General features: G+C 40.5%; 7 protein-coding genes and 1 long non-coding RNA gene across 12 annotated transcripts; 6 read left to right on the top strand and 2 right to left on the bottom strand.

Annotated features, from left to right (window-relative positions):
* Positions 1-89: 89 nt before the first annotated feature.
* Positions 90-2,171, top strand: LOC6574681 (nucleoporin Ndc1). Its single transcript, XM_002000676.4, has 2 exons — positions 90-699; positions 762-2,171. Exons 1-2 carry the CDS (start codon positions 305-307, stop codon positions 2,089-2,091), a joined length of 1,725 nt encoding a protein of 574 aa, XP_002000712.1. The 5' UTR covers positions 90-304; the 3' UTR covers positions 2,092-2,171.
* LOC6574679 (putative OPA3-like protein CG13603) lies at positions 2,109-4,829 on the bottom strand. 3 transcript variants are annotated; one of them, XM_044008008.1, is made up of 5 exons: positions 4,507-4,790; positions 4,276-4,444; positions 3,094-4,216; positions 2,717-3,028; positions 2,109-2,646 (listed from the first exon to the last, which is right to left on the bottom strand). In XM_044008008.1, the coding sequence occupies exons 3-5, from the start codon at positions 3,233-3,235 to the stop codon at positions 2,345-2,347; spliced, it is 756 nt and encodes a 251-aa protein (XP_043863943.1). In that variant the 5' UTR covers positions 3,236-4,216; positions 4,276-4,444; positions 4,507-4,790; the 3' UTR covers positions 2,109-2,344. The 3 variants fall into 3 exon arrangements, with proteins under 3 accessions (XP_043863943.1, XP_043863944.1, XP_002000710.2); XM_044008009.1 differs by having other exon boundaries at positions 4,276-4,829; XM_002000674.4 differs by lacking the exons at positions 2,109-2,646; positions 2,717-3,028; positions 4,507-4,790 and having other exon boundaries at positions 3,236-3,440; positions 3,508-3,886; positions 4,168-4,216; positions 4,276-4,415.
* Positions 4,830-4,975: 146 nt separating this feature from the next.
* Positions 4,976-7,391, top strand: LOC6574678. The gene is made up of 5 exons (XM_044008005.1): positions 4,976-5,607; positions 5,671-6,585; positions 6,654-6,832; positions 6,899-7,101; positions 7,161-7,391. Exons 1-5 carry the CDS (start codon positions 4,987-4,989, stop codon positions 7,313-7,315), a joined length of 2,073 nt encoding a protein of 690 aa, XP_043863940.1. The 5' UTR covers positions 4,976-4,986; the 3' UTR covers positions 7,316-7,391.
* LOC122756995 lies at positions 6,547-9,058 on the bottom strand. 2 transcript variants are annotated; one of them, XR_006356879.1, is made up of 2 exons: positions 8,505-9,058; positions 6,547-6,828 (listed from the first exon to the last, which is right to left on the bottom strand). It is a non-coding gene; the product is annotated as an uncharacterized LOC122756995 (long non-coding RNA). The 2 variants fall into 2 exon arrangements; XR_006356878.1 differs by lacking the exon at positions 8,505-9,058 and adding an exon at positions 8,278-8,498.
* A 235-nt stretch (positions 9,059-9,293) lies between these two features.
* Positions 9,294-11,981, top strand: LOC6574677 (pyruvate kinase). Its single transcript, XM_002000672.4, has 4 exons — positions 9,294-9,512; positions 10,000-11,395; positions 11,454-11,610; positions 11,681-11,981. Exons 1-4 carry the CDS (start codon positions 9,471-9,473, stop codon positions 11,691-11,693), a joined length of 1,608 nt encoding a protein of 535 aa, XP_002000708.1. The 5' UTR covers positions 9,294-9,470; the 3' UTR covers positions 11,694-11,981.
* A 380-nt stretch (positions 11,982-12,361) lies between these two features.
* LOC6574676 (pyruvate kinase) lies at positions 12,362-14,563 on the top strand. Its single transcript, XM_002000671.3, has 2 exons — positions 12,362-12,568; positions 12,625-14,563. The coding sequence occupies exons 1-2, from the start codon at positions 12,458-12,460 to the stop codon at positions 14,422-14,424; spliced, it is 1,911 nt and encodes a 636-aa protein (XP_002000707.2). The 5' UTR covers positions 12,362-12,457; the 3' UTR covers positions 14,425-14,563.
* A 119-nt stretch (positions 14,564-14,682) lies between these two features.
* LOC6574675 lies at positions 14,683-18,749 on the top strand. The gene is made up of 7 exons (XM_002000670.4): positions 14,683-15,994; positions 16,056-16,714; positions 16,780-16,962; positions 17,029-17,607; positions 17,684-18,199; positions 18,257-18,427; positions 18,492-18,749. The coding sequence occupies exons 1-7, from the start codon at positions 14,780-14,782 to the stop codon at positions 18,640-18,642; spliced, it is 3,474 nt and encodes a 1,157-aa protein (XP_002000706.1). The 5' UTR covers positions 14,683-14,779; the 3' UTR covers positions 18,643-18,749.
* A 188-nt stretch (positions 18,750-18,937) lies between these two features.
* LOC6574674 (protein suppressor of variegation 3-7) lies at positions 18,938-20,256 on the top strand. 2 transcript variants are annotated; one of them, XM_015167586.3, is made up of 3 exons: positions 18,938-19,050; positions 19,106-19,525; positions 19,580-20,256. In XM_015167586.3, the coding sequence occupies exons 1-3, from the start codon at positions 19,016-19,018 to the stop codon at positions 20,106-20,108; spliced, it is 984 nt and encodes a 327-aa protein (XP_015023072.1). In that variant the 5' UTR covers positions 18,938-19,015; the 3' UTR covers positions 20,109-20,256. The 2 variants fall into 2 exon arrangements, with proteins under 2 accessions (XP_015023072.1, XP_015023071.1); XM_015167585.3 differs by having other exon boundaries at positions 19,577-20,256.
* The last annotated feature ends 16 nt before the right edge of the window (positions 20,257-20,272 follow it).

Raw genomic sequence — 20,272 nt, 5'->3', positions numbered from 1 at the left:
CGGTAGTGCCTATTCACTTGCCATGTAAAATTTATAGCAACTAATTATTTCTATTCATAGAACAATAAGAAAGAAAAGAAAGTAGTTGAATTCCGAAAATCAACAGTTGGCCTTTGGAAAATTAAATTTTATTGTCGTAACCAAATCGATTTTCATATCGATTATTTAAGCACTGCAACACGGAATAGGTAACAACAAAGCGCGCGGTGCCGGCAACTTCAGGAATCATACGTTTCTCAAATTCTAAACTTCAATTTGTTTATATTCAATTACTTAAACGTGGTGTTGTTAAAAGACCGCAACAATGTCCGAGGCGGCTCTAAATACTTGTAAATTGCTGCTGTTTGGCCGTTGCGTGCGCGCCGTATTACTCAGCGTCGGCGTACAATTCCTATTGCTCACCGTATTTCTGTTGTTAATTAATTTTGAATTATTTCATCCCCTGAATTGGATTATGAGTTCGTTGCGCTTGGTGTGCAGCTTTTACACATGGTTCGCCTGCATACCATTACTAGGCGCTATTGTATTCTATGGAATGACGCTCTCCCATCAACATCTAGCCGAGCGTCGCTATTGGCCCACACGCTATCGGTGGCTGCTGCACAATGGTCCGCAAAAACTACTTTTTCTGTTCGCTCATGCGATTGTGGGCTACCTAACTGCATGGCTATACACAGGATATTTACACACGGATTACCGGTATGTCGCCTTAATATAATTATTATTATTATTATTATTGTACTATTTGATTACCTTTACAGTCACTTTATCTTCAAGGCATATGGCCAGGACTGTGTGAACTCTTACCACATTTTTTTGCTGGGCATGGGCCTTTGCGCTGGCGCCTATTACTTTGCCACCGAGTACATGCAGGAAGAGGCTTCCATTGATTTCGACTTTGCTGAGCAGTCGCGTTCAGAGAAGCTACGCGAAGTGCTCTATGCTACGCTGCTGAAGGCGCCTATGAGTTCAGTGATGCCGACGATTTGCTACACATTTGTATTTTGGCTATTCGGCACATTTCTAAGGTATCGTCTAAGTATTGTACTCAACGTGGACACGGACGACAGACTGCTTGGGATTGTAGACGTGATCACCAATGGACGCTTACTATTCTATGCCTGGTTGCTGGGCGCTCAGATAGTTAGCAATATGCGTCTAATGCGTTGCTTTTACGCCGCAATACTCTCGGAGCCTCTTCCAATGACTGTTGCACGCCATCGCCTTTCCGTTCCCGGTGAACAGGAGCTCACCATTGTGGCTGGCCTGGGAGTCTTCAATGTTTATGTGGTACAGTGTTTGGCTGCTAATTTCTTGTATCAGGAAGCACAACGCCAAACTTCGTCAGTGCGTAGTGAAATCTTCCAGCTCACTGAGCCGGGTAATCGGCCAGCTAACTGGCGCGCACTTTGCGACCAATGCCTCAGCATATTGGACAGCTTTACCGATGAGCTTAGTAATTCGATGCGAAAGAGCAACGTGGATCAGCCAATTTACAGCGATACGAGCAGCGCACTTCTAGCAGAGAAGCTGCTGCTACGACAATACAATCAATTGCATGGCATTCGACCTGTTGTTGCGCCACAACATGCTGAAGGTCCCAGCAGGGATTGGAATACTAAGAGCACGGATAGCATTCGCCGTGTACCCAACTGGTGTGAACGCACGTCGACGAAATTGGAGGAGTTATTGCAGGAAGTGCTACATCGTATTCCTGGCATCGTTTACTTCTTCTACGAGCCCGAAGGTGCCAAAACTGAATTTCTCCTAGAGAATGCTCTGCCCGTGATATGGTTGACGCAGGCGCTGGCTCAGATATGCGTCGCATCCATTAAGGAGGATAATTATGGCATTGTTCAGGATGATTTGCCGGCTATTATCAAGGCCTTGCATCGCCTCAAATGTGATTTGGACAGACTGGCCAACGGCACGCCCAACTTTCGCACAAACAGCAGCAACTTCAATCATTTACGTTATGCTGTTCGTCGTAGTCTCTACAACATTTGCATATCGTTCTATAAATACCTTGGGGATCTGACCTCATCAGGCGAAGAGCTGCGACAGCTACAGACGTTCGTTTATCAAGGATAGGAAGTCATACACACTTGTTAAACATCTCTCATAGTTTGTTCTTCAGTAACAATAAAAATTAATAAATACATTTACATTTACACTTGACTTTTAACCTATCTATATATAGTATATATAAGTAGATTTAACAATTAAATTTGTTTAAATCAAGCAGTTTATCGATTTGGTGTGGCATTTTGTATGCGAACTATTGTTCTACCAGTGTCAGTGCATACATGAGTAGGGCCAAATCCTGATCCTTATTCAGATTTGGTCATTGTAGTGATTTCACGGGCAACGCAGCATTGTTTACCGTCTCGCCAAATGATCTTTCAAGTTTTTCAGCCACCTCATCCATGTGCTGCAGTGCTTGCTTTCCCTTTCGATTGCGACCATCGATAAAGATCTGTGTTTGTAGATAGTTGAGCGCACGGAATGTCATGCCGCCCTCGGGATCGTATGAGCCCAAATATGTTTTAGGATTTCTGGCGCTGGCGCTCTGATCTGGTGTACTGGGATCGAAGGGCACATACTCCTGCAAGGGTTCTTTGTGCCACTTAAAAATGCTGCGTGAATCTAAAGGAAGCAGATAATATCTTTGTAGTAAAGCTATTGTATAAATATATATCCATATATGGTCACGAACCTAGGTCCGCCAGAACACGGGTCATTTCTCGTATTTGTGCATCCTGACGCTCCAGGCGAAAGTTCATTTCAGTCAGCGTGTTCGTCAGCTGCATTTTCTCCAATTGTAAAGCCTCATTTTTTTTGTTCTCTTTTATCGCTTGCCGGGAATACTCAAATATTAGCAAACCGGCGCCAATGGCAAAGATAATAAACTCTCCAAGCAGATTGGCGCCCAGCTCAATGGCCATGGCTTCATTCAAAGGTGGCACCGTGACTGGCCGTCCAAGATTCAGTGCCCACATCTTAGTTTTTACCTCCACCCAATTGTAAACTGTAAGCGAACGATAATTGAGCGGCATTAATTACCTTTATATCATATGAATTTATGTGGCTTACACTGTGCCGGCGGCATGCATATGTATTTCCTGAAGAATGGACTTGATTTTGCATTGGACTTTATAACATTGGCAATGGGCTTGCTAATTTGTTTAATTGCCAGCACGCCAAGTTTGGCGGCTGGAAATACTCCAATAACCATCTCTTATATTAATTTATATTACAAAATCTCGGCACAGAAAACTAGAAGCAAACCAGGGCTGGCGATCGACGAACACAGCTGTTTTTTCTAAGTGGCGTGTTGAGTGGGTCACGCGAGACGATACACGATTTGTGTTAATCGATATTTAAGGAACATGAAAGATTTTGAGACTTAAAGCTTTGAAATGCGAATAAAAGCAATGAATCTACAAAAATAATACTAGTGATTTTAGTCTTAAAGACTATTTCTTTCAAATTCATTTAATTGCTCACGTATTATATATATTTGTTTTTTCTGCCAATCGAGCAGATTATTCAATGTTTCTATTTCTATTCTTAGCTTCTCTTGATTCTCTCTGTGTAAGTCATTCTTCACCTTATCCTTTTTTGCTTTCCGTGAAGATTCGATGTATATCAGTAGTAAGCCTAAGCCCATTGTAAAAACTTCGCTTAAAAGGTTTGCTCCCATGCTGATAGCCATGTCTTCCGAGAGCTTAGGAACTCTTTTGGGTTGAGGTAGTCTTAGCATGTGCATTTTTGATCTTGTCTCGATCCAATGTATTATTTGACCAGCCGGAGCACAAATATACTTTTTAAATATCGAATTGTTTTGGGCAAAAGTCTTTAAAACTTTGCTGAATGGAGTGGCGATCTGCTTAATTCCAAGTACAGCAATTTTTCCGATAGGATATGCAGAGACCATTTCGATAACCAAAATTTATTAGAGTAAAAAAAATTAAAAATAAAATTGTTGAAGCATATTGTTTGACAGAAAACCGAAAATCATTTGATTTAATACAAAACTTTGAACAATTTTTGTTAGCTTTCATGAAGATCCATGAATTCCACGAGCTGTGCTTTAAGATTTATTATTTCGCGTGTTTGATTCAAAACCCGATCATTCAAAGTTTCCAACTCATTTTTCAACTTTACCTTCTCAGCCTGATGTTGACTGTTCTTCAAAGCTTCGTTCCGCGCTTGCCTTTAATAAATAATAAACTTTTTCTTTTATAAATTACAAAAACAAAAAAAGAAACATACCGTGAGAACTCCAGTAATAGCAAGCTGACAGCAATTATAAAGATCAACAGTTCACCCACTAATTCACTTCCGGTTTGGATTGCCAGCGCGTTGTTTAAGGGCGGTATATATTTTGGTTGACTCATGCCAAGTATTCGCATTTTTGTTCTTACCCCAATCCAATGATAGGCTACAGATCGTATATAATACAATATCGCAAACTTTAAAGCTACGATATAAGAAACTTCTTACTTTGTGCTGTTGGGACGATTAAATATTTACGCAATGGCTCATTGGTTTTAGCGTTGTCTTTAATGCTCTTGACTACTGGCTTACTAATTTGCTTCAAAGCTAACAAGCTTAGTTTTAAAAGAGGAAAGTGAGCCATTATTAAACATTAAAATTTAATCTATAACTTCTGTCATTATGAATAAAAATCCAAAGCAATACTCTGTACGGCAATTTCTTTTGAAAGCCTCTCAAATTGCAAATACAATTTTCAAGGCTATTTTCAAAAACATTTGAAAATATATTCAGTATACCAGTACAAATAAGGTTTAAAATAATTGTGCACCAACTCGTTACATCGATGAGTATCGCAAGCTCACTTCTTAAATCGATAGCAAATACTATACAAAATATCGAGTATTCTTTTTTTCCTACATCGCATATCTCCTATGAATGTTGGGAATTTGAAAAGTGTAAATTAGTGTGAAAACCAAGTCGTTCGGGATGGATAGCCTTGAGGTCTTAAAGCCAGCAATCAGCGGATGCTGTGTGGTCTGTGGCACAAAAACCCGTGTAGTTTGCCATCGTTGTGGTGATTTTTATTGCTCAAAGAAATGTCAGCTGAATGACTGGCAACGTCATAGGTATATATGTTTCTCAATACCCGCCCTGGTGCATCCCTTAGAATGCTCAGCTTTTGGTATTATGGAAATGCCGTCACAGCCGGGTATTCAACAAGTTTGCGACAATGTCGTCACTGCTAACAAAGTCGACGAACAAAAAGCTAACCTAGGCAAAAGGCAAAATGAAGCAGCTCCTCTTACTGCAACTACAGAAAGCGGACGCAAATACGATAATGCTTACAAAGCAGACGTATCAGTAACGGCAAGAGGCAGCAGCAGCAGCAACAACATCAAAAACAACAACAACAACAAAAGCAACAATGGCTTAAATAACAACACTTCAAAGAAAACGAATATTAAAATAAATGTTGCTCCGCCTTGTATAGCTATGCCTCTAAGTGGAGACATTATTTATATTACCGGCTTTCGATCTGTAAATCGTTGTTTTGTGCGCGAGGCCAACGAAAATGCTGAGAAGGAATATTCAGAAATTTGCCGAAAGGTTTGTGTGTGAATTTATGCTTATATTGAATATATTTCATTGTAATATAAACTGTATTTTTAGGTTAATTTGTTGGGGAAAGAGATGAACAAAATAGATAAGCCGAAGATCTTGTCGTACGCCCTAGCCAAGTATCAAGATCAATTCCGACGTGTTAAAATAATTCCTGGCTCATGTGTGCGCCTTCAATTCCTGGACTTGGGCTTTGTCAAGCCAAGGGGTAGCGTTGAAATTCATGAGATAAGCAACGAAATAATGCAACTACCTTGCAGTATCATGGAGCTTCAGCTGAAGGGCGTTCCGAACGCACCAATGAGTCATGAAGTCCTCAAGTTCATTTCCAATTTCGAGAATAGGCGGTTTATAGTACAGTATGACAATATTAGGCAAATAGATTTACAGCATGTAAATACAGGCAAATCATTGAATTTACAGATCATTGAATATTTATCAAAATTGCATCTCATTGGTAGTGCGATTCCGTCTGAGAAAAAGTTAGTGTGTGCCAAATCAGATGCACAGAACAATTTAGCTTTAGAGTCAAAAATGGATGATTCGACGCCAGATATCTCAGTGCCAGAGGATCCACCTAAAGTGGAATTTGAATTGGAAACTCAACCGACAACCAAAGCTGATCAATTTCTAAACAATAAAGAAGTGAATTTGACAAAGGAACAAATATCAGCTGCCAATGTTGAAGAAAATAATAAAATACACAACTTACAGAGCTTAGATAAGGAATCATCAGATCAACATGAAAACGCCAAAGAAAATATTCCATCTAATTTTAATATAGAGTTAAATACCATTCCGCCTGTAACTCTTGAAACTACCAAAAACGGCAACTCCACTTCGGAGATTATAAAAAATCTTAAAACTATAAACAAAATATCCACAGATATCAAAACAGATGAAGCAGATATTCAAAAGCCAAGCACGTCCATTGCTAAAACTTATTCTGATCCTTTATTAATTGCGGTATTTAAATGAAATATTTTCTTCATTTATACAGATATTTTCTAACAAATTGCATACCATTTTTACAGCCCTTCGAAACGCATCGCATTGTCATCAATTCGCGAGAAGGGATCGACATTTCCATTGTGGACAATTCAAATGTTTCAAGGGGTATTATTGGCGCTTTTGAAAGTCGATATGCACGTCATTTCTCCGATTTGCATTTTCGCTTGTCACAAATCAAGGACACGCAGCCATACAAACCTGTGTGAGTAAATATAAATTAAAGAGTCAGTCAATCACTGTAATACAAAATACATTTTTAAATTTTCAGACTCAGGGAATATGTTATTGCCAAATTTGAAGATGCTTGGTATCGTGCCAAGGTAATGGATATTAAAACGAATCAGTTTACCCGTAGATACGAAGTTATGTATATTGAATTTACCAATGTATCCACTGTAACAGAAGAGGACATTCGACGCTATCCACCAAACTTAAATGTTCCATGCCATACAAACGTTTGCCTCATAGAAGGTTGTTTATTTCAACTTGCTGTAATCGTATTTAGTGTTAAATCAATCAATTTTTTACAGGTTTTCCTCATCGGCCATCAAAGGCACAAATTAACTTTTTACAGGAAAAGTTGCAAATGCATAAGGTGTTGCACGTCGATGCTGTTAACTATTTACAGGATATGGCAATGATCAGATGCAACGCTTTAATCGATGCACTTAACAAAATAGCTTAAAGCTGCAAGAACTTTCACTACACTCAAAATATGATGTTATTTTTAAATATCGTATAACGAAGTATATATATATATATATATATATATATATATATATATATATATATATATATATATATATATATATATATATATATATATATATATATATATATATATATATATATATATATATATATGTTTAAAATATGTGTAATAAATATTTTAATGAAAGCCTATAGTGTAGTGTGTCAATCATGCAAATTTTAAAAAATATCGATTGTTGTAACGAAAATAGATATCGTGAAAGGTATCGATTAAAACTTGTCTTTCGATATTAATTTACTTCAACTTTCTATTGCGGCATATCGAAAAAAGTTCTTAGTCGCAAAACAGATCGCCCCCAACTCGCAGCTCGTATTTTGGTGACGGTGTATACACAGCCTGTGCATTTAAAATAAATATATTCCGAAACAGGAGAAGGAATACATCATCCCTTAACGTTATTTTCGACACTTAAACAAGGTAAGATATTAAACGGACTATAGCATTATTAGTGATAATAATCACATATAATATAATCTCCATACCATATATATATTACTAATAATATGTCGTCATATAAGTTCATGTAAATAAAATAAGAGCGATAAAATAATGCCTAATGAAAGAGTAGATTTGCCAAATTAAGCTTTACTTTGCCGATGATGCAAACACTTTACCCGTATTATGAAAATTAACTGATCCATACATACATTCACTGACTTTGGAATACACACACACACACACACTGACATATTCATTGTGTGACCGGCTGATGCGCGGGTAAAAAATATGTAAAGGTGAAATAGAAGTCATTCCATACAAAAGCACAGTGGAGCACTCATACATTCTTGCAAAAATACAGAGCAAACACTACATTGGAAATTGCAATAATAATCACCAAGTGTCAATTATTTTGCTTTTAACCTTATATTGAATACCTTTATCACTTCTATACATATATACACAGCATATTTACATATACTTATGTATTTATATACATATATGTATGAGGAAATGTATGAAATAAATACGAAATCCCACGACAAGGCGATGAGTAATTAAACGCCGATTAAAATTTGCCGGCTTTAATTCATTTAAATTTGTTGAATATGATTGCTTGTCGACTTTTAACAGAGCGTAATTTGTATACTGTAACTTCATTTACTGTGACTATGTCCTTCGTAAGCAGGTTCAAGGGCAGAGTCCAATAGCCTTTTGGAAATTGCTAAAATCACTTTCACTGAAAGAGAACTTTTTTCTTTAATCTGTTGTTGCTGTTGCTTTTATTCGTTAAAGCGCTCATCGCAAAAGCTCTGCTAGTGGTGTGCGTGTCACGCGTCAAGCACCCCCCAGCTGGCGCCTTCCACGCAATCGCATCATGTGGCAGGTGGGAGTGAGATAGAGCGATATAGAGCATGCGTGCTATGCGGTATGGAGATTATATTATTCCGTTCAATTCAAGGTCAGCAGCTAACGCGGCATTGTCAGCGGCGGCGTTTTCCGTATTCGACAGCTGATAATTAGAATTTCTTATTGCTTTTATTTTTGATACTTTTAGTGTGTGTTTATTTTCGGCTTCCAACAGCTGACGATCAGTTTTTTGTTTACACTCTCACCGATCACAAGTAATATTGAGCTCAGACATATGGCCAGCTGACCGAGCTTCGTGCTTGGCACCGCTAGTCTGACAGCTAAATATCGAGCTTTTTTCTAGAGATAAACTTTTGCGAAATGCCGCTCGTTATTGTGCTGGGTGGCTTTTTAGGGGTGGCCTGTTGCCGTTTGTCTTTGCCGTTCGCCTGTTTGCACCACTGGCGGCGCCGCGCTCTCTCGGCTCGGCGGGAGAAGCGTTCGTTTGGCATTTTCACCAGAGTCTCGTGGTTTTGCGCTCATTGTGCATTACCGACATTCTGAATGCTTTTGCCAAAAATTTTCCACCCAGACTCGGCCAGTCGAACGTTTTATGCCATTGTGTGAAAAACCCCGTTGCGCTTAGGTTTTGAACGCAATCATTCTTGCCATACAACGCATCGTCAGTATCTGTTTTGTGCGTATCATCCGTATCCGTATTGGGCAACATTCGAAATATAATTGTCGTGGTTTATACACTGTCAATCTAGTAGGCAACAAAATGGTTAACGTAACAATTTATGATGAGGCACCGAAGCTGAAGGTAAGGAGTCCCCCACAGTGTACAGAATTCGCGGAACATTTTAAACTTATATGTATATATATCCATAAAGATATGCGTATCAGCTTAAAAAGAAATTAAAGCAGTTATTCCAACAGTTTTGTGGCAATATTATTATGCAACTGTTTTAATTTTTTTTTTTTGGCTTATAGCAGATGCAAAAGTTGTGACCTTCACAGATGCAGCGCCGCACCGTTGCCGATGCATAAAATCTCTTCCGTCTGTCAGTCTCTCGTATTGCGTCTGTCGCACCTCCACTCCCACTCTCGCTAGCTGCCACTCTCTCATGCGTGCGATGCCCGCTCTTGCGCACTCTGTGTCGCTCTCTATTTGCGTGTCGGTAGGCGAATATCGATATAACGAACCATAATCCGCCAAAGTCAGCAGAAGTTTATTATACCTCATTGACAACGATAATTATGTTGGTTATTGGAAATTTTATTTGATACCCGATTCATTTTTATTGCAGCCAAACGAAGTACCACAAAACATGGCTGCCGGAGCTGAGAGCCAATTGGAGCATATGTGCCGCCTGCAGTTCGACTCGCCTGTGCCCCATGTGCGTCTGTCGGGAATTGTGTGCACCATCGGACCCGCATCGCGCAGTGTCGAGATGCTGGAGAAGATGATCGCCACTGGCATGAATGTGGCGCGCATGAACTTCTCTCATGGCTCGCACGAATACCACGCTGAGACGGTGGCCAATGTGCGACAGGCTGTTAAGAACTATTCGGCCAAGCTGGGATACGAGCACCCAGTTGCTATCGCCCTGGATACCAAGGGTCCCGAGATCCGTACTGGTCTCATCGGCGGCAGCGGCACTGCTGAGATTGAGCTGAAGAAGGGCGAGACCATTAAGCTGACCACCAACAAAGAATTCCTAGAGAAGGGCTCTCTGGAGATTGTCTATGTGGACTACGTGAACATTGTCAACGTGGTGAAGCCAGGCAATCGCGTGTTTGTCGACGATGGACTCATCTCGCTGGTTGTGCGCGAGGTCTCCGGGGACACGGTGACTTGCGAGGTGGAGAACGGTGGTGCTCTTGGCTCCCGCAAGGGTGTCAATCTCCCCGGCGTGCCCGTCGACTTGCCAGCTGTGTCCGAGAAGGACAAGTCTGACTTGCAGTTCGGTGTAGAGCAGGATGTGGACATGATCTTTGCATCGTTTATTCGCAATGCTGCCGCTCTGACCGAAATCCGCAAAGTTTTGGGCGAGAAGGGCAAGAACATCAAGATCATCTCTAAGATTGAGAACCAGCAGGGCATGCACAATCTGGACGAGATCATTGAGGCCAGTGACGGTATCATGGTCGCTCGTGGTGATCTTGGCATTGAGATACCCGCCGAGAAGGTGTTCCTGGCCCAAAAGGCAATGATCGCACGTTGCAACAAGGCCGGCAAGCCCGTTATTTGCGCTACTCAGATGTTGGAGTCCATGGTGAAGAAACCACGTCCCACTCGTGCCGAAATCTCGGACGTGGCCAACGCTGTGCTCGATGGCGCTGATTGTGTCATGTTGTCTGGTGAGACAGCTAAGGGTGACTACCCTCTGGAGTGTGTATTGACCATGGCCAAAACTTGCAAGGAGGCCGAGGCTGCCCTGTGGCACCAAAATCTATTTGCGGATTTGGTGCGCGCAGCCTCCGCAACCACTCTGGATGCTCCCCATGCTGCGGCTATTGCCGCTGTCGAGGCAGCCAACAAGGCCAAGGCAGCCGCCATTGTGGTGATCACCACCAGCGGCAAGTCCGCATTCCTGGTGAGCAAGTATCGCCCACGTTGCCCCATCATTGCCGTCACGCGTTTCGCGCAAACTGCTCGCCAGGCTCATCTGTACCGTGGCTTGGTGCCACTTATCTACAAGGGTAGGTGTTACGTCCCTCGGTTTGAATTTGTTAATCTCATGTGCAATCAATTTCCCAGAGCCTGCCCTCAGCGACTGGCTAAAGGATGTTGATGTGCGTGTCCAGTTCGGCTTGCAAGTGGGCAAGAAGAACGGCTTCATCAAGGCTGGCGACTCTGTGGTCATTGTCACTGGCTGGAAGCAGGGCTCCGGCTTCACCAACACCATTCGTATTGTGTAAGTAGACTGCTGACTGCTGACTGAAAGCTCCGATATAGCCTCAACTTACGTTTCACCCATCTTGCAGCACCGTCGAATAAGCCTGTTATCAGCGGCTGGCACTGCGCCCGTGTTTTAAGCGCTGTGCGCGTGCATCAATTACTGTTATTAACCAAGTTAATTTATTAAAAATTCTCAACAAATATATATGGATTATTGGATAACGAGATTGGATATATTTAACTGCTGTCAGAGCGCCACTGAGTGACTCCATGGAGTCATTCCTTCACACATACACACAAATACAAGCATACAAATATAATTTATCATTGTTAAATATAGAGTTCTTTATAGTAACAAAGATTAATAAAAACTATATGTATACATAATGCTACCTCGATTTCCGCTAGTGAAGTGTACGAGTTCAAGTTACTGCCAGTTTAAGAGCTAAAGTTTTGACCTTCAAAGAGCGTTCAAAATGTATGAGAGCCCTAAGTAATTGAATTGAATTACCTATTAAAATAAAATCAATAAAGCCGTTAGCCAAATAATATTTGTGTCTACTCTAACCTTTATTGCCGGTTAATTGGCTTGCGTTAACTGATATTGATTGGTTCTTATTCACTTTCTAATTTAGAGGCCTATATAGTACAGATGCCGTTATTTACTTTTCTTGATAGATGTGTGGAATACTTAAACATAACTTTAACAGGGGCATATTTATATTATTAATATTGATTTGCCTTTGCCTTTTAATTGTTGGATTTTTTTTATATAGTTTACTATTTAATCAAAATCAAACATATTTTTTTCAAAATTTCATATGCCAAAATTAAGTTTTATTCAGTAAAAGTTTCGCAGATTGATGACATTATTTACACGATTCACAACCCGAGTGTCTGCGCCCATGCAGATCTTGCTGCCACGGGTACAACTTGATTCGGCTAATTACTCCACCAGTGCCAAGTTGAAATGTGTAAGCGTCTATAGAGACTATATACTATTGCTTAGTATTAAGGTCTATACTTGTAGGATAAGAAACCTGAGGTCGTTGTGGACCGAGGGCCGTTCTCCTCGCAATTGGACTATCAATCTCGTCTGCGATTCAATGCACCCACATTGAGTTATGCGTTAAGCGGCATCATTTGCACGATTGGACCCGCATCCAACAAGGCGGACGTGCTAGTCAAGCTAATCGAAGCCGGGATGCGAGTTGTCCGATTAAACTTCTCGCATGGCACATACGATTACCATTGTAATACAATACAAGAGGCAAGGAAGGCCATCGAGTGCTATGCGACCCAGGTTGGAGTATACAAGCCCGTGGCTATTGCATTGGATACCAAGGGACCAGAAATACGTACTGGTCTAATATCGGGCAGCCATACTGCAGAAGTGGATCTAAAGCGAGGTGATAAAATCAAGTTATCCACCAACAAGGATTTGGAGTCAAATGGCACTAAAGATACTATATACGTAGACTATAAACAGTTGCCAAAGATTGTCAAGAAGGAAAACTTAATATTTGTCGATGATGGACAGATTGCGTTGCGCGTTACGGAGACGACTGAGTCAGAAGTTATTTGCGAGATTGTCAATGGCGGAAAGTTGGGATCTCATAAGGGTGTGAATCTTCCTGGTATTCCAGTTGATTTGCCATCTGTTTCCGAAAAGGACAAAAAGGACTTGCAGTTCGGTGTGGAGCATGGTGTGGACATGGTCTTTGCATCGTTCATACGTGATGCCAATGCCCTTAGTGAAATTCGTGCAGTGCTGGGACCAAAAGGCAAGCACATCCAAATCATATCAAAGATTGAGAATCAACAGGGAATGCATAATATTGATGATATAATTGAGGCCTCGGATGGGATCATGGTGGCTCGCGGTGATCTTGGTATAGAGATCCTTACCGAAGAAGTTGTACTGGCGCAAAAGTCCATAATAGCAAAATGCAACATGGCTGGCAAACCCGTCATATGTGCCACCCAGATGCTGGACTCCATGACGAGCAAGCCGCGGCCCTCGCGTGCCGAAGCCTCGGATGTCGCCAATGCCATATTTGATGGCGCCGACTGCGTAATGCTGTCTGGTGAGACGGCCAAGGGCAAATACCCGGTCGAGTGTGTCAAATGCATGGCGAAAATTTGTGCAAAGGTGGAAAATGTGCTATGGTATGAACGATTACAGAACGAAGTGAAGATTTACATGAAATCATCATCGTCCGACAATATTTCGGCGATTACGGCCGGGATCAGTGAGATTGCTTCCTTGGGTCAAGCCACTGCCATAGTCGTAGCGAGCCCATGTCCGGTTGTGGCTAATTTAATTAGTCAATTTCGACCGAGATGTCCTATTGTTTTTCTCACCGGTATACGAAGGGTAGCACGACAAGCAACTATTTATCGCGGTATCTATCCGATCGTTCCAGAGGTAATGACCAATGGTTGCAAAGATTTTACGACTATTCTAAATATTGGTTTAGAGTATATGGCTAAGATGAAAATCGTGGATCCAGAAAAACCTATGACACTTATGATTGTAAATGCCTTAGAGGCAGAGAGGATAACATTTCGCCTCTTGTATACAAAAAAAAATCGTCAGGATTCCAAATCCACTAAAACTCCCGACGCTAAAGCAAAGACCGTTGAAGAAACGAAAAAAAAATGTACAAAAAATTCCAGCAAACCTACAGAAGGAATGGATAAGTGCGAAAAACAATTAAAAGAACCGAAAAAGGGAGGTGAATGTGATTCGGATGATCCAATAGTATCAAAGTGCATGCGAATATGTGCTAAGGTTAAGAAAGAGAAGGGAGACAAATCGTGCAAGTAGACGCGGGGAACAAAATTAGTTCTTAAAGCTAATAATATTGTTGAGTGCATAACAAAAATTGTAAATTTTTTTTCGTCTAATATTGTCATTAAAAAAATTAACACTTATTATGTGGATCTCGCATGCTGCATCTGATAAATTTTTATCTTTTACCTTTTAAAAATTATTTGCACGTTATTATAGTGCTGCCAGACTGATAATAAATTTTATCGATAGATATTGCAGGTTAATCAATTAATCATTGGCATCCCACGCCTATCGATTGGTAGACAAGTCAAAAACTGACTTGTGAAATAATAACAATAGAGTGACTAATACTACTTGTTAGGTGATTAATAACTGCAGCGAATTAAAAATGCCTCTGCCTCCAAGGAAAGCAATAAGTGCAACAGGAACGAACGCGGTTGTACAGGCAGTCGAAACATATATTCAAAACCAAAACTTGTTGGGAGAGATTGCTGAACTGGATGAGTTGCTATGTGATTTAATTGATCTGCATAAGAACAATGAATTGGCCCTTAAGCGCGTACTGCAGTGCATCTACAACCTGCTGCAGAGCAACAACAGGTGGAATGTGAAGTTTGGCTCGAAGGTATTTCACAAACTCATATCGGTTGTCATCGCCGAGAGCGATGATGACGGAATTCCACATGGGCTTCATCGCCAGCTGGTGGCCAATTTGCTTATCTGTGTGCAAATTCATGCCCGCAAGTTTCCCCGGGTCGATGGCAAATTCCTGCTACGTCAACTTTGGTCTCTAAGCCTAAGCAGCGAACGACAACCGCATGCCGCCCAAATCCTCGTGCAGCTCTTTGATGATTTCCTACGTGAAATGGGCGACGAGTGCGCCTCTTCATCTGAGCTACACGCTGTTATACAAGACCTGTTGCAATCAGAAGCTCGCGAGCAACGCAGATCAGCACACTTTCTCATGAGGAAACTTCTTATGATAGTACAAGAGGAACCCACTGCTAGCACTGCTGGACGGAGCATACGTGTGCTCGACACTCTTAAATGCGATGAGCAACAGTGGTCCTCCTACATTGTCATAATGGAGACCCTGGAGGAGCAGCAATCGCATTTAGTGCTGCCCACCCTGAGCACGTTGCTGCCCCGTTTTGCGGAGAGCAATAAGGAGGATGATTGGCTGATCTGGCTGCGCATTCTATATGCACGGCTATTGCAGGACAACAACATATTGGTTTTGCGCTGGACATTGGAATTTTTTTTCAACAGCTTTGATGTGTCCAAGTTGTGTCAATACAAGCTGCTTCCTGAATTCCTAGCAGCCACAAACAGAACACAGCTGTATAATGTCGAAAGCTACTTTTTGCCAGAGATAAATATGGAGCTCTTCATGTCGGACGAGAACCAGGCACAAGAGTTCATGGAAGCATTGGCCACAGTGTCCTGGCACTCCGTTCCACTCCACTTTTGGCTGAGCAAAATGCAACCCATTAAAGCTCTCATAAACAAAAAAGTGATCCTGCAGCTCAGCTCACGAGTTCGCGCACTAACCAATGCAACTTTGCGACAAAAAGCTAATGAACTTGTGTTCAATCTCCTTGAGGTGAATTTCTGCTCTTCGCATATATTGATAGCATTAATATATTTTATTTCCATTATTGTAGACCAGCATAAGCAGCTTGACTCTGGGCGATTATCTGATCTTCATTGAGACGCTTTTCAATGTTAGCGATAATTTTTATGACCATATACGTTTGAAGGGAAAGATACAACATTGCGAGAACTTCGGCGAAGAGATTCCTCGTTTCAACAAACGTTGCGGTGAAATTATCTTTAAGAATGGCATTATGATATTGATTGATGAACTTTTAAAACAATTACGTGCATTGCCTAGCTCGCAACACGGTTGGTGGCGATTCTTTCCAATTTTCAAGTTGAATGACATGGAACCCGAGCAACAGCAGACATGTTTGCATTATTACAGAACTCAATATAATATCGATACTGAAATGTTTGAGAAGAGCGCAAATCTTGGGGAACTGCAACAACATATATTGCAGCGTCTGAACTGTCAAACCAAAGATGAAAAGTCGTTTGTGTTGGAGCACTGCGTCGATTGTTTTGTCCGGGCTAACCTCGAACAGTGGAGTCAATTAAAAGAGCTGCAACTACATCCATGTGATCTTCTAGAAAGTGGTACAAAAGCAACGTTGGCTCACTTAACCCAACTATTGGAGTTTAGCGACACAAGAATCGAAGACGAAGCAAATGTGCTCTCCACCGTGATAAACCTGTCGAACAAGCATCCCAACTGTGATGGAGTGTAAGTAAAAACAAGTAAATAATAATCAGTTTCTATATACTAAATAAATGAATGTACTTTTACAGCGCTGCGAGCGTTGTAAGCTATGCGATAAAGTTTTTAAGCGATGATGAAAATACGAAACTTGTAAGAGATACAGTTAATAATCGCAATGGTCTCATATCGTGGTATATTTTAACCAACGCGATTCCCAATTCCTTGATTCTTGAAAGTATCCTAAATGGCGAGATAACCACCGGAGACGCACGGTAATAACACTGAATAACAAAATAAAAAGTTAAATATACATATATACTATATTCTTTTCTACACAGCATTGAATTAGCATATATCGAGAGCCTTAGCAATAGTCCATTCAACGATGTAGATCTGCGAACCAGATCCATATATTTCCTGAAGCAGAAACCTAAGCCGGATATAGTAAATGCCATATGCAGTGAGCTCCAGGACATCAACAAAGAGTTGAACGTGAAGAAGCCGCGTTACTATGAAAATTGCAAAGAGCATAGAATCAAAATACGCATTGCTAGAGCCCTTTTAATATTGAAGGACGGAATCAAATGGTCCGATGAAATGTGGAACGCTGTGCTGGCGCTGAATGATCAACTGAACATTAGCTATATGTATGAGTGCCTTGTTGCTCAGCTGCTTCCTGACATCAAAGAGTTGATGGATCGAATGCAATCATTGGCAACGCTCAAACCCAGTCAGCAGGTATCAATAATTTCCATTGCTCATATATATTGCTTTTTGAATTGGAAAGTCCTTGAGTTGACACAATTACAATGCATTGTAAACTTACTGTTGCCGCACACAATGGGAGCGCACTATCAAACCCGACTCTTCGCCCAACTCGTTCTGCATAAACTTGCAGTAAAGTGCGAAACAAGCAGGTAATTTTAATAATAATGATAATAGATTATTGTATTATAAATTTTTATATAGCATTAATTTATTAACTATTTGTAGCATGGAATGGCCTATTCTTAATACAATAAAGGCTACCATTGAAACGACTTTGGGTACAAAGTTGCACGAGTTGAACAATGAAACCCGTCTCTTACTACCGGAAATAAGCTCAAATTACTCAAATGCTGACATTATCTTGTATATGACAAATACGCCATTTGATGAATATAAAAAACCTATGATCACTGATGAGGCGCTTAGAGCTAAGGTAGAAGCGACACGGGCTGCATTGAAAGCGAGAAGGAATCCAACCCCAATTATACCGGAAGTTCTAGTGAAGGCGGCTAATTTAAATGTTCAGCGAAAAATTAATCCTATTAACGATATATATACAGACAATGACTTAGCCCAAAGTTCAGAACAATTGAATGAACAGGAGCTTATAGTGGTTGCATCTCTCATAGATAAGTTACCCAATCTTGGCGGGTTAGCGCGCACCTGTGAGGTATTGGGTGTTAAAACCCTGATTTTGGGCGCCAAATCTTTTGCACTCAAAAGTGACTTCACTAATTTAAGGTATGTATACTATTTCTAAAATTAATTGCATATTGAAATGACCCCGTTTGATTTCAGCATGACCGCCGAGAAAACTCTTAATATCGGTGAAGTCAAGCCCGCGTCACTGGCAAGCTATTTGATTGAAAAACAATCCCAGGGATATAAAATTGTGGGAGCAGAGCAAACAGCACACAGCACTAACTTCACGGATTTTAAATTTCCTGAAAAGTGTGTTCTGCTGTTGGGGTAATTTGATTTTAGAAGCATGAGTTAATGTTTTAATATTAATTATCAATTCTTATTATTATAGGCATGAAAAGCACGGAATACCAGTGGATCTGATAGCATTATTAGATTTTGCTGTAGAAATACCACAATTTGGTGTGGTACGTTCCTTAAATGTGCATGTGACTGGCTCTTTGTTTATTTGGGAATACTGCAAGCAGCATTTAAAAAAGTAAAACTATATACATACATTAATAATCCTAGATTTACGAAACGTATTCAATATGCCTCGAATGCGCTTTAAAATAGATTTTTACATATATCTGAAAAAATCACTAATAAATGTTTGTTTTTTTTTTTTTTTGCACTATATTAACAAATTTTTCAGTTAATTTGTTGGCTGTTTTGATTGGGAATTATGTAAATTTTCTTGATGCACTTTTATCAATCAAAACATAAAAACGAATTTCAATTGGTTGAGTCAGTGCACCTGTAATAAATCGATACCAAAAAAGTATCTGCTTATCGATGAAACAATATATCGATGCCGTTCGTGAATAAACAAACAAATAACAAAACAAAAAAACTAAGGGGCAAATCGTAAATAAGATGAGTTTCTCGGAAAATACTTCTGATTCTGACTGGTAAGCACTGATAAGCATAATAAATTCCGAAGTAAAAGCATTAAAGTACATTTAGGAAAGATGCAAAAATTAAAGAAAAAGGTAAAGTGAAAACTGGATGTGGAAAACTGAAATACAGCCAAAAGTTTTGTGAAAAATGGCTTAGCCTCTTCGAACCATGGCTTACGCGATCCGCTGATGATCCTAACAAACCATTCTGCCGAGCTTGCCAATGTCGTCTGGATTGCAATCGTTGTCATTTGGTGAGACATGAACGTACAACGAAGCATAAAAGAAATTTGGAGTCACTGGTGACCAAGGGAGAAGGTGCTGTGCGAAAGGAGTTAAGTGTACGCCAAGAACGCAGCAAATACTACCACCAGCGAAAGCGTGCGCTTAAGGAGGTGAAACAGGAGCCAGTGAGCACAATACAGGAAAATGACCTTTTAGAGGTGGAGCCAATTGCAGAAATTACACCTAATGGGGTCATCGAAAGGTATTTTATATTTTCCTTATCTAAGGCAGTATTTGAAGTAATGTTTAATAGCAGCACCCATAACTTCGAGGTAATTGAGGAGGCCCCACAGGAACAGCTCCAAGTAACACCGATTGTCAATGCGCAAGCCACCCTTATGACAGCAAAGAGCGCAATACCAGAACCACCAATTATTAAATCGGTCCCAAGTCGCAACGCTAACTCTTCATCCAATAAAGAAGGACTGAAACTATTGATGCAAATCCAGCAGGACAAGAACGAGCTAATGGAATCATTTCGAGAGCTGATTGGAGTTCAATTACCGCACCCGCCCCTAAAAGAGAAAAATCATGTTGATCTGTTCTTCGAAAGTGTGAGCTCCAGTGTTAAAGCGCTTTCTCCGAAACTCATCGCGGAAGCAAAGATGAGAGTATCGCAGCTTATTTGTGAGCTCGAGCTGCGCGGCTTAAGAGATAATGATGAACAAGGAGAACCCACAGGTATAGAGATGCACGTTACGCCAATGGCAAACAATAGTCACCTTATGGCCCAGGAGACCAACGGAGACCAACGCATAGCTAATTGCTTTAGATCTATGACATAAAACAGAAAGCCGGGCTTATGATGCAAATGTATTGATAGGCGAACTAGATATAATTTGTAAAAAAAAAAAAAATTGTAAATAGTTTTAATTGGATAAAAGTGGATTATCCCATACCTGTATTTTGAAATAAAAGAATCGATTCATCGTATGTAACGTGAAAAATG

The sequence above is a fragment of the Drosophila mojavensis genome, unplaced genomic scaffold (genome assembly GCF_018153725.1).
Source record: "Drosophila mojavensis isolate 15081-1352.22 unplaced genomic scaffold, ASM1815372v1 contig_231, whole genome shotgun sequence".
Lineage (NCBI taxonomy): Eukaryota > Metazoa > Arthropoda > Insecta > Diptera > Drosophilidae > Drosophila > Drosophila mojavensis.
The sequence above is the reverse complement of the archived record's forward strand: the minus strand, read 5'-3'. Positions and strand labels throughout refer to the sequence as shown.

Bases quoted from the DNA above. Each gene is read 5' to 3' on its own strand.
- LOC6574678 (XM_044008005.1), top strand. From the start codon at position 4,987: ATGGATAGCCTTGAGGTCTTAAAGCCAGCAATCAGCGGATGCTGTGTG. The intron at 5,608-5,670 runs GTTTGTGTGTGA...CTGTATTTTTAG, and splicing joins ATTCAGAAATTTGCCGAAAG to GTTAATTTGTTGGGGAAAGA. The intron at 6,833-6,898 runs GTGAGTAAATAT...TTAAATTTTCAG, and splicing joins ACGCAGCCATACAAACCTGT to ACTCAGGGAATATGTTATTG.
- LOC6574674 (XM_015167585.3), top strand. From the start codon at position 19,016: ATGAGTTTCTCGGAAAATACTTCTGATTCTGACTG. The intron at 19,051-19,105 runs GTAAGCACTGAT...AAGTACATTTAG, and splicing joins AATACTTCTGATTCTGACTG to GAAAGATGCAAAAATTAAAG. The intron at 19,526-19,576 runs GTATTTTATATT...AATGTTTAATAG, and splicing joins CCTAATGGGGTCATCGAAAG to CAGCACCCATAACTTCGAGG.
- LOC6574681 (XM_002000676.4), top strand. From the start codon at position 305: ATGTCCGAGGCGGCTCTAAATACTTGTAAATTGCTGCTGTTTGGCCGT. The intron at 700-761 runs GTATGTCGCCTT...TTACCTTTACAG, and splicing joins TATTTACACACGGATTACCG to TCACTTTATCTTCAAGGCAT.
- LOC6574675 (XM_002000670.4), top strand. From the start codon at position 14,780: ATGCCTCTGCCTCCAAGGAAAGCAATAAGTGCAACAGGAACGAACGCG. The intron at 16,715-16,779 runs GTAAGTAAAAAC...GTACTTTTACAG, and splicing joins CATCCCAACTGTGATGGAGT to CGCTGCGAGCGTTGTAAGCT. The intron at 18,200-18,256 runs GTATGTATACTA...GTTTGATTTCAG, and splicing joins AGTGACTTCACTAATTTAAG to CATGACCGCCGAGAAAACTC.
- LOC6574679 (XM_044008009.1), bottom strand. From the start codon at position 3,235: ATGGTTATTGGAGTATTTCCAGCCGCCAAACTTGGCGTGCTGGCAATT. The intron at 3,029-3,093 runs GTAAGCCACATA...GTTCGCTTACAG, and splicing joins ATGCATGCCGCCGGCACAGT to TTTACAATTGGGTGGAGGTA. The intron at 2,647-2,716 runs GTTCGTGACCAT...TGCTTCCTTTAG, and splicing joins CCGTGTTCTGGCGGACCTAG to ATTCACGCAGCATTTTTAAG.
- LOC6574676 (XM_002000671.3), top strand. From the start codon at position 12,458: ATGACATTATTTACACGATTCACAACCCGAGTGTCTGCGCCCATGCAG. The intron at 12,569-12,624 runs GTAAGCGTCTAT...CTATACTTGTAG, and splicing joins CCAGTGCCAAGTTGAAATGT to GATAAGAAACCTGAGGTCGT.
- LOC6574677 (XM_002000672.4), top strand. From the start codon at position 9,471: ATGGTTAACGTAACAATTTATGATGAGGCACCGAAGCTGAAG. The intron at 9,513-9,999 runs GTAAGGAGTCCC...TTTTTATTGCAG, and splicing joins ATGAGGCACCGAAGCTGAAG to CCAAACGAAGTACCACAAAA. The intron at 11,396-11,453 runs GTAGGTGTTACG...TCAATTTCCCAG, and splicing joins GGTGCCACTTATCTACAAGG to AGCCTGCCCTCAGCGACTGG.